Source organism: Polypterus senegalus, chromosome 3, assembly GCF_016835505.1.
Source record: "Polypterus senegalus isolate Bchr_013 chromosome 3, ASM1683550v1, whole genome shotgun sequence".
In the NCBI taxonomy this organism is placed as follows: domain Eukaryota; kingdom Metazoa; phylum Chordata; class Cladistia; order Polypteriformes; family Polypteridae; genus Polypterus; species Polypterus senegalus.
The window spans coordinates 100,723,414-100,735,736 of NC_053156.1; the positions used below are offsets into that span (position 1 = coordinate 100,723,414).

At 37.2% G+C, this 12,323-nt stretch overlaps 1 protein-coding gene across 1 annotated transcript in view; it reads right to left on the bottom strand.

Annotated features, from left to right (window-relative positions):
* Positions 1–10,385: 10,385 nt before the first annotated feature.
* The window catches only part of c3h1orf131 (chromosome 3 C1orf131 homolog), a 34,312-nt gene continuing 32,374 nt past the window's right edge, over positions 10,386–12,323 (bottom strand). Inside the window, exon 7 of the mRNA XM_039747678.1 lies at positions 10,386–11,239. Coding sequence (XP_039603612.1) covers positions 11,116–11,239 — 124 coding nt within the window. The 3' untranslated portion in view covers positions 10,386–11,115. The remainder of the gene's footprint in view (positions 11,240–12,323) is intronic.

The following is a 12,323-nucleotide window of genomic DNA, read 5'->3' on the forward strand; positions in this document are numbered from 1 at the left end:
TATTTTTTAATTATATACTGGACTGCACTGGACAAGTTCTTGCTCTTCTATTTGTCTACTCAGTGAGTGGTTTTCGAATTAACGTCTTACAAAGGAAGTGCAATTAGTTTTGCGAAAGGTTGTTTCTAGCAGTTTACCAAACATTTTCCTTTAAATTTTTCTAAACTGCTGGAAATTCATTTACTCAAGTGTGAGCAATAATGAGTATTTGGGTGCATCTGCAAGACCTGAAACTGGAGGTCACCACCTTGTTTTCAAATTGTTTAGATACAGGGAATATCATGCATTTCAAAGAGCCAGAATATATTACTCTATCCATCCATTTTCTCATTCTCCTAATCCACTGCAGACTTACCTACAGCACTAGCTGCAAGGTAACAACCAGCCCTAGTTGGGGTGCCAGGCCATCACAATACACACTCACACATGTACCCCACTTGACAATTACAGTCACTAGTTAGTTTAACACACACCTCTTTGGTATGTCTTGTAAACTTTGGAGCCCACAGGGATATATACAAACTACCCACAGATAGTGACTGGGCTGGAATTTCAGCACCATCTTCTGGGGATGGGAAGTAGCCCAGAATGAAGTGAAATTCTTGTGTAGAACTAATGGATACAGAATGTTGTATAAAACTGAAGCCCATACTGCAATCAGACTGAAAATCCACAGCCAGAACTCAGAAACTTGAGAAACCTGAAGTCTAAATAAGCAGACGTTTATTAGTAGACCTAAATGGGTGAGAAGGACCATAGGACCTCACAAGGGCCTCCATATATATATATATCAGTTCCTGAACCACAGACTACTTTGTAGTCAGATATCATGGATTTTAGCCATAGCTTTACACTGTATATGAGGGGGTACACTGCAGAACAGCTGATCTTTCATCACATTCATGGACAGGTATTGCAAAAATGAATAACTTTGGTCAGATAATTCAGTAAGCACTTGCTGTACCTAAGCACCTTCATCAGTTCAAGTCAAGTGATGGGTCTGTGCAAGAACCTTACAGTATGTGTCAAACAGGAATGCATGTTAGAATTGTCTTTGACGCCTTCCGACGTTCCAGTTAGATACTTCATTTGTTAGGACAATACCGGACATATTAGAACTAATTGGTTCTTGCATTCATTATTAATCTTATGTGGCCATCTTGAAGTTTTTGATGGTGGAATGAAAAGGAACTTGTAATGATTACAGTATCGGGAAATGTGCTACAGTGAATGTGAAACTAAACCATTTTTCCTATGTGCATTGAATTGCATTTTAAATATATGCGATCTGAAATAATGTATCACATTTTCATGGAACCTGTTCATTCAGAAATATCCTTTTATTTATTAAGTATGCTGCTATGCATATTTTGCAGGAAGATAACTTGAAACCCACTCACCAGTATAAGTTCAGCAGATTCACATATGTGCTGCTGCTGCTTCTCCTAATCATAAAGCATGTATGCATTAAACAGCATCTCATTTTCTGGTGTTTACATTTTAAAGTGTTGTACTTCAGTTAGGCATTTTAATAGACAGAAACATTAGATTAGCAATACTGATGATTGGCTTTGTTGACAATTTGCCACATTTTTTAGTTTTAGGATATGCTATAAGGGAATTTGTCTTCCTGTCTTGTGGAGGGGGGCACACAAACTTTGGTGCTTCGCCACGATTCCCTGAATTCATCACACACGACTACACATCATGGAGGATATCATGAGTTAAGTGCATTAGACATATCTATCATAAATCAGTTTTTCAGTACTACAGCCTGGTGACTGAAGTCATACATGGAGAACTTCAGCACATTTTCTCATAGGAAAGAGTGAAAAAGAAAGAAAATTTATATTATCAGTCAACACAAAAATCCCAACAACCCATCTTCTCTTCTCTTCTGTTCTATTAGCATTTTATGCATCTTTCCTCCTTTAAAGCACCAAAGCAAGATTAGCAGTCTCACTCATCTAAGCATGCTATCAACTTTTGCTAAGAAGCCTTTCCCATCCATTCAGTTTCTGATCCTGTTTCATATGTTACAGGACTGCACCGCGTTGGAGCCTGTGCTGGGGTAGGGCAGGAGGCATACTTGGCTGAAACAGCCGTCCACTGCAGGGCACAATCACACACCCACAATCCTTCACCTTGGGCCAGTTTAGAGTCGCAAGTCAACCTGGTAATGCACACCTTTGGGATATTATAGAAAACACACTTAGGTGAAGGGAGACCACTGAAACTCCACGCCACCAGACAATCACAAGGCCATGTTCCTAGACCTTTTAGGCAAAGGCACAATCTATAGCACCATCCGCACCGTACGGAGTTTATTTCCATTTGAGTTGTTCAGACCTCTTAAAGATTAAATTATGGAAAATGCTCATTCATTGAAATTATAAATGTATCTTAGTGTAGCCATTCATATAAGATATTAATTAAGTACCTCTGGCTTACAAAGTACAATGTTTCTTGCCAGCTGTTTTTACCATTTCAGATGTTAAATATCAGCCTGTCCCAACAGGGGACAACGTAAGGTGCCTCTCAGCTGAATTCTGCACTGTGATCTGTATTTGCCGTCATGTCTCCGAGAATACACAGAGTACCAAAGGTACAAAAGTATGTTAATTTCTTTTTTCTATTATTATATATACTAAACCTTTGGAAATAACACATCTGTGTTTTACAAATCAAGTGTTCTATTAAAAAAGAAAAAGCTTTGTGGTTTTCTGCATATACTTTATTTACTTTAGTAAAGCAGACAGTTCTCAAAAAAAACAAATTATAAGCTAAAGAGATATAATTTACTTGTTTTTTTTTTTTAATTAAGAACTTTGCAGTGAAATGCGTATGTTGTATGAAGAACACATGTAGGCTAATTTGTATATATGATAGCTTGTATTAAAATAGCATCAACGACCTGAGAATTATAGGAAATGTATGAGGAATAATGTGAGATATAGGCTTGAAAAGGCAACATAGAATGTTCCACTTGTATACTGTAGATGTAACATAAAAGAAAATGGCATTCATACAATGTAAATGTGAAGTCCATTGTAATCCTCTTTCTTAAATGTAACGTTACATACTGTATATTGTATAAGCATGGACTCATTAGTCACGTAACCCACCCGCACCCCCCAATCTGAATGTGAACTGATGGTGCTAGAACAGCACAGGCTGTTTACAAATCAGGGCACAGTCTCCGGAGCTGACTGCCGTTTGATGCTGGTCTACTGCACAGCTAGTTTATTTTTTTACTTTATTAATATATTGCTTGATGTTTTATATTAACTCAATTGATATTGGGTCTCCAAACGATTATAGCACACCACTGGCAAATAATTAACTCTCGACTAAGTTTACATAACATGAAAAGACCAGGGCATTTAGAGTTTACAAAGTCTATGGCAGTGTGTAAAATAGTCCTTTAGGACAATGTAGCATGAAAATTGTCAGATCTTCATTTTTTGCGTGTCTTGATAAAAGTACTTTTTATTATCAATACGTGTATCTCTTTCCTAATATGTAACCTTGTTTTGTATTTAATGTCTTTTTAGTGATTTGTACAAAAAAATGACACTGTACTGCTGTTGATTTCATAACAATTGGTGTTAAAAAAAATAACATCCTTTTTCCTTTTTCAACTATTAAACTGTGATGGTATAAATATTAAGATTAAACCATGGCTCTTTTTTTTAGATTGTGGTCCAAGCACTGCTGTTAAGTGACTCAGACGTTGTGTTGTAAATTTGGACGCCTGCTGAGGTGCATGTTGCGGACAGTGTCTCTTCCTGGAAAACCAAGTTATGAATTTCTTTTCAACACTCCTGTCTATGTCAAAGGAATTGGGTTGGAATTATCATGGCTATTAAATGTAAAAGTATTAACTATATTGCTTCTCAACTTTCCCACTGTTTTGTGAACCTCTGTCCATTCATGTATCAGTTAGCATTGCTGGCTTTTACTTAGCCCTGTTAGGCCAGTGTCACACTGCATGACTTTGAGTCAGTGAGCATGTCAGTTACTGAATTTCATTGACTGTGAAGGTGTCAACCTGATTATAACACTAGAAATCACTGGGGGATGACTGATCACATGACTCCCTATCGGCCTTTTTGAGGATCTTTTCAGATAGACCTTTATCACAATGGAGGCACAGCGTATCATGTCTTCAACAATGGCTGTAACTATCATCAAGGATGAAAACTAAGTCAAAAAGAAAAACTATTAATAAAAAAAACTAGGGCTGGGAATCGATTAAAAAAAAAACAAATTACCGTAATTGCATACATGCATGTAATTAATCTTGATTAAACGCATCTAACATTAAAACATTATATAATCAATACCTAAATCATGAAGTAAAGACACACTGAATCACAAAATTAATGTAGAATCAACAATCAGTTAAGTCATTAGCCAACCCGCTATATCCTAACACAGGGGTCTGCTGGAACCAATCCCGGCCAGCACAGGGCGCAAAGCAGCAACAGACTCTAGGCCGGATGCAAGCCCACCGCAGGGCAAACACACGCACACACACACACCAAGCACACACTAGGAACAATTTAGGATTGCCAATGCACCTAACCTGCATGTCTTTGGACTGTGGGAGGAAACCGGAGCACACGGAGAGAACATGCAAACTCCACACAGGGAGGACCCGGGAAGTGAACCCAGGTCTCCTAACGACAGCAGCGCTACCACTGTGCCACCATGCTGCCCTCAACAATCAAAGGAATGAAAAACATTAATGGCATAGTTTAAACTTAAACAATGACCTAAAACCTGAACTTTTTCCAAAATACTACTTGAGAAACTACAACCTGAATTTGAAAGCCTTTCTAAAAGGCAAATTGAAAAGAAGGTGATAAGAAAACGAGGTCAATGTATTAATTGTCAAATTGACTTAGCATATGAAGCACAGACATCAAACATCAAATGACTATTGACTTTGAATGCACTGCTAAAGACTCATTTAATTGAAATAATATGAATCTCTTAAATGGACAACAACAACATTTATTTATATAGCACATTTTCATACAAATGATGTAGCTCAAAGTGCTTTACATCAGTGGTTCTCAACCTGTGGGGTGGGCACCCCTAAGGGGGCGCGAAGTAACAAAAAGGGGGGCGTGAAGATGTGAAAAAAAGAAAACAAGAATCACAAATATGAAAAAAAAATCTGTTGAAATCAAAACAAATTAACTTAAACTACATTCTGATACTACAACAATAAATATAGAGTTAGATAAATGTCGATAAAAATTAAGTAGGTATAATAAAATATGCATCGACATTTCAAAAAAATGTTAGGGGGGGAGCACGATTAAAACTGTTATGAAAACTCGGGTCGCAAATACTTGACAAATGCTGCTTTACATGATGAAGAAAGAGAAAAAAGACAAAATAAATAAGAATTAAAATTGGGGAACAGTAATTAACACTTTGCATTGATGGTAAAATGGTAAGGCATGTCATCGCCATATGTTGAGGTGCGGATTTCAGGGGCTACAAGGGCTTCCATAAATTGAATGTAACAAAATATCATTCTACAGGAAGCCATTTGAACCCAGTAGCAAAAAAAAAAGGTTGGAACTGTAAACTTCAACATTCAGTGCCCACAACCCACCAGTGCTCAATGTGTAGTAACCATTTAATGAGCCCAATTTCAGTGTCATGGAGAGCCTGACTTTTGCACCCTGTTCAAGGTAAGAGCCAACTCTAGATAAGCCACCAGTCCACTGCAGAGTGCACTCACACAAACACCCAAACTTTCATTGGAAATATGTGAATACAAATTGTTGAGAGATGCTTGCAAGTCACATTTACAGACAGGGAATTAAGCCTGGAAGAAGGTATGAATTCACTAAACTTTATGCAGTGGAAGAGATGATGGCAATCCTGTCGTAGCAATATAGGAAGAAGACAACATGGCATTAGTTAAGTCACTTCGGACAAGTTTAAGGTAAGTAAATAAATATATTAATTTATAGTTGAACAAATACCTTGCAAAGCTGGCTGTTTCATAAACTAGCTGCAAAAAAAAAACACTTGAGAGTCAATTGAACTGCAACTTAACAAGACCCAGAAAAGTCTTGTGTGATTCCTTGTCTCTCTTTTTTATTCTAGTTGTGCTTTTTTTTGGGCAAAATATCCAGTACTCTAGCCAATTTATACTAAAATGTCCCTGTTACAATTCAGTTGCAATACTATGGCTACTACAGGATACATAGCTACATATTATTATTATTATTACAATTTGTGAAGCAACAACTATTTTTTCTTTTTCAGAGCTATAATTTAAATAACAGGTAAGACATGCTGCAATATTTTCTAGGACAAGAAAGAGTGTGAGCTGCAAAATGTTAAATGTGGAAGAACTTTAGAATATATATATATATATATATATATATATATATATATATATATATATAATATAAAAGTCAATGTGTGTATGTACAGTATGTATGTTCCAGCATCACTTCCTAACGGCTGGAGCGATTTTCATGAAACTTGTTACATGTTTCTTATTCGTTGATTAAAAATACTGTAGAGTGAAATCAACCCTAACCCACCCCCTTCTGGGCATTATCTTGCAGTCTTGTATGGATGTTATCATCCAGTTGACACTCCGAATGACCACCAGAGGGCGAACTGGAGGTGACTGCCTGCATTCTTTATGTTTGCGCAGCACCACGCCCCGGTTGCTTTTGAAATTAAATAGTTAGCCAGTTCCGAGCGTCAACTGGATGATAACAAACATACAAGACCGCAAGACAAACACATTACTGAGTCTTCATTGTTTGTTAATTTATTTTAATTTTTAAAGTTGTATTTCAGCTATGCTAGTAAGGAATAATTTAAAATGTTGCTCCCATCAGGCCAAACTATATTGAGACACAGCTATGGGGATGACACGCAGCTTTACTTATTTATAGTACCTGGTGACCTTGATGCTCTGGGCTTTCTGATCCAGAGTCTCACTTCTATTTCTAAATGGACGAGTAGTAATTTCTTCATGCTAAACAAGGAAAAAAACATATCTTAGTGGATAGCAAAAATAAATAAATAAATAAAAATTAGAAATAATCTTAATCCCTCAGCAATAAAAGTCAAGGCAGAAGTAAAGAATTTAGGTGTAATCTTGGACTCTGACCTAAACTTTAAATCACACATTTACCAGATTACCAGGACTCTTATCTTTTTATTTATGAAACACTGAAAAGGTTCTTATTGTAGAACATTGCAAGATGCTGAGAAATAAATTCACACTTTTGTATTTAGCAGACTAGATTACTGTAATGCATTCATAACTGGAATACCTAATAAAGACATCAATCGAATGCAGTTAGTTCAAAATGCAACCGCAAGAATCTCAGCCAGAAATAGAAAATTTGAACGTATCTCGCCAGTATTAGCATTGTTATATTGGTTACTCGTGTCCATTAGATCTGACTTTAAAATACAGTCGTGCACTGATTTACAACAGACAGAGTTGAAACCATTTGTACTCATGGCCAATACTCCTTCAAATATTTATTTATTTTTTTTCTTTTCTGATGAGCAGGTACTTTTCATTTACAATCGATTTCTTCAATCCCACTACACTGCACAAGCTGCCCCCCATGAAGTATCAAGCGATCATAGTGAAGCACTGACACATGAATGCTGAGCATAATATCCCATGGAGCTTTGAGCGCACAGCTGCATGACACTTCTAAACTGCTGCACTAGACTGGGAGTGAGCGGCATGATGACAGCTGCACGGCCCCCTGAAAAAACGCCAGAGAGACTTGAATATCGATGTGTGCTACTCCATACCAGCTGTTAATGTATGCGTACTGGTGAATAACACCAGAGTCACAAAGCCTCAATTGCAATGAGCTGCACACTTTGTAACCGACGTCCGGACATTCAGCTAATCCCAAATAGAGCTGTAAATCGGTATTTGACTGTACTACTAAATGTATATAAAGCTTTAAATAATCTTGTCCTTCCTATATTTGGGAATGTCTTTCCCCTTACATTCCCAGCCATAACCTTAGATCTTCTAATAGCAGTCTACTAGCATTCCAAGAGCTAAACATTAAAGAAGTGATGAGATGGGCTCTTGCTGTTATGCACCAAAAATACAAAGTACTTTGCCGATAGTAATAGACCAGGCTAACACAATGGAACATTTTAAAAAAATTCTAAAAACCCAGTTTTCTATTTTGGCGTTTTCATAGTTGCATTTTAGTGCTACTTTTAAGATTATACATGCATAGACTGATCATATTCTTAATGAATTTGAAATCATTATTAATCTCTACTTTTCTCATTTTTTTCTGGTGGCATTTTGCTCCACTACCACCTGATCAATGTAATGTGCAGCCTCCTGTGATGTTGAAATAATAGCAGATGCTCCAACTGTTCAGGAGACCCGCTGCGTCGAATCCTGTAAGAAAAAGCCTTAAAAAAAAACCAAACATTTATATTAGGTGGAATACCAAAGGGGGGGACTGAGCAGTCTTTTGGCCTTGGAAGCCCTGTAGATTTTATTTATTTCTCCAACATCTCACCTCTGGAGTTTTTATTTTTTTCTGTCCTCCCTGGCCATCTGACCATAGCATCAGACTTATCTTCAGAGACTTAAAAAGTGATGCTAATATAAGGACTGTACTTTAAGTGTGTATTGATTTAATCTTATTATTTCAAGTATGTCTTTTTAACATTCTTAGCATTATGTTTACTCCCAGAAAAACAAATCAAAAACAGATTTGTTTTCAACTAGAAAAAAAATTATGTCCTGTGTGATGGACGGCTGGGACGCCCTGAGAATGAAAGGATGGGGGAAGGCAGCCACCTTTGGACACTGCCTAACCCAGGAAACTAGATGGCAGCTCCCTTGGAGTATAGCAGTGCCCCAGATTCCCACAGGGCATCCTGGGACTTGGAGTTCACTATCTGAGCCCTGTTGGGTGCCACCAGGAGGTGCTATGGAAAGACTGAGGGAGTTGTGCTTCACTTATAGCCCGGAAGTACTGTCGAGTCTCGAGGACGGAAATCCAGAAGTACTTCCAGGCTGACAAAAAACTTGAATTCTCCGTCTGACTTGGGTGAAGAACTATATAAAGGACTGCTGAAGACCCAGCAAGCGAGACGGAGTCAGAAGGTGTGGACGAGGAAAGAAAGAATTGTATTGTTATATTTAGTAATTACTTGCCTGTTTATTTGTAGCTATGGTGCCTATGGACACTTTAAACAAGAAAAAAGAATTAAATAACGTCTTGGTGTTTTTAGCCTGTGTTCTGCACATGTCTGTTGGGGTTAAAAGGGGCAACAGTGACGCCTAGCGGCCACACATGTACACCTGTATAACAGAAACATGTAAATAACAAAACATCAACATAAATACACTAGGAAAAGCATGTCTAGAGATGACTACTGCATATATGAAGATTTAGTACACGTCCTTCAATTGACACGTTTTGAAACAGTCACCAACGCACAGCCTGATGTTGCGATCTTCTTGTAATATTCAGTGCCTTTACTGCCCGATCAACATGCCAGTTGTGTTATTGTAGGCTACCACAGCACAAGGCTTACTGACTTCCACATTTCCCCCAAAACACTGAAAGATGCTGCATTGTCAACAGTGCTTGGGGGGGGCTTTAAGAAGCTCTTTCTTGATCACAATTATTTTGACTTTTCTTCCACAAAGCTGCTTGCACCACGGTGAACCTTCACAGGACCAAATTCGCCATGCATATCATAGCAGTTTGGTTGTATAGTGGCGTAATACATCAGTTTCTGTATCTGTGTCAACATTTGATGACCAATTCACACTTCCTCACTATTACTTGATTTAACTAATGATTCAGTTCCAGCTCTTTCTTAAAAAAAAAAAAACTAGAGATCTTCTCATTTATATGCCTTCGTATGTTTTTTTTTTTTAACTGCTCTGTCCCATTCATGAATATTGATGAGTTACCATAGACTGGCCAAATGAATAGTAAAATTCATGATTGTTTTTGCAGTATGATGTTATTTCGTCTACAAGATGCTAGCAGAATACTGTCCAGAGTTATCTGGACTTAGCAAACAATCTCATAAAAATTGGTTAAACTTAGTACTACTCAGGATTTACTGTTTTTATGTAGAATTCCGAGCTCGTGAGACACTTGAGGTTAACTCCAAGGAGACTCATTCTTAGTTTTATCTTTTTATAATTGGTTTGTTTTCTTCTTGCAACCTTTTCTTTGATATCTTGTAAAAGATTATGAGCTACATCCTTTGTAGGAAAACATGCTGTAGAAATTGTTGTTATTAATAAATATGACAGGAGAGAGCCCTGCCTAACATCTCTTCATGTTCAGAATAATGCCAAAAACTCTAGAAAATAAAAAAATATGTCTTTATTACACCAGTACATTCGTGAGAATAAACCAACGCAAATTAAACTATATCAAACAAAACACATTCAAAACACCGCTATCCCTTTGGGCCTACCTTTAAAGGTTGCCACCCCATCCCACCATTTGACACTGCAGAAAATAGGCCACCTTCTCACCTTCTATCTCTCTGGACTCTCTTAGTCTTAATGAATGAGCCTTCAATTAAACTCCCCAGCATGACTGCAGAGTCAAGAGCCACTTTAGGGAATGGCCCTTCAAACCCCAAAAGGATTTACTTTCAGCCTCATCGCAGAACCCTTTTGGGGCTAGGTGTGGCAACAAAGACACCAGGTTACAGTTCCTCCAAGCAACCCCTCAAGTCCCTGACCTCTAAGGTGTGCACAGCTCTTACAGTCAACGTGAAATGTTAAAGGTGGAGCTGCTTCAGGCCTCGAGTCTGATACTGCTCAGACAGATTTTGGCCCCTCGTGACCCTGAATTGCACTAAACAGCTTTAGAAAAATAGATGGATGAATATTATACTTGTTGTTCAATTATTTAACATTTCAGCCCACAGATGTTGCTAAAGGCTCTTTTCGTTATTCCTGGCACTTGGCACAGAAAAAAGAACAATTGTGGGTCTACATAAAAAAAAAAAAATTCACAGAATTTACCACAGGGATGTAATAAACCAAGTTTACAATCAGAACTAAACAAGGCGGTTCTTTAGTTTTTTCTACTTTATTACTCTGGATGACTTTATTTTGCTTATTTCACTTGGACTTAAAATTAGGGTCCCATTCCTGAACGTTCCAACTTGTCCAGTGGGCAGTATGCCAGACTTTGTCTTTTTCTTTGATCTGTGAAAAGAAGGGAAATAATATTAGTATAAACCAAAAATATTGCAAAATAAATTTAAAATTGAAATTCTTGACCAATACATCTATCACAGTTATTCTTGCAAATATTTGCACAGGACAGATACCATATAGTGAAAATGATGTAATATAGTATATCAAAATTGCAAGAACATTTAGACATGAGCAGGTCTTACAGGTGTCACTTTTGAACTTAGTTTCTATTCCTTCAGCCCCACTTTTACAGTACATTTTAGAGTCCTTAATATACTAATTCAGGTTGGTTGTACTGCTTCACATCAGCTTGCACAGTTCCAAAAATAACTGAAAGATCAGTATACTCAAATTAATTAGAACGCCATCCTTTCCAAAGCCTTAGTATCTGACACGTTTACCATTTTACTTCTACAGCAATTTAAAAGACACTCTGTGAAACTTAAAATGATTTCTGATTAAACACATCCCACTTGCCATCTACTTTTAAGGATTTATGCTATAACCTTTATGTATTTAATAAAATTGAATAAAACATATGTCTCATAAAGGTATATAGTGCTGTAAACTGTGTACTAGAAATTTTCACATGAGGAAGACCAGTTTCGAGACAAGGTTATTAAGCACACTAATCACAGTGCTGGGGAGTGGCGATGTGCACATACAAGAAAGAATTTCACTGGCCTTAGTACAAGATAATGAACCTACACATTATTTTTCATAAACGTAATACACTATACGAAACAGTATAATTTAATAATATGATTTATAATCTGCAAAAATAACTTGTCTATTCATTCTGCTTTGAATACACAGGTTTCCACAAACATCCCAAAGAGATGTATGTGTCCTGTGATGAACTGGGGTCCTATCCTGTTATTTTTTATTTGCACCTAATGCTACTGGGATTAGATTGTTGAAGGCTATGAAGTTAACACTACATTGGCCTTATTTGCACAAGCTCTTGCATTTTTAATTAACTCTGACAACACATTTTGCTCCTAAAAAATTGGTGTTTTGGTTGCTGCTAAGGAGCCATGTAGGAATTTGTAAAGCTTTTTTCCATTTAGAAGTATTTTTTGCTTTTTTCTTT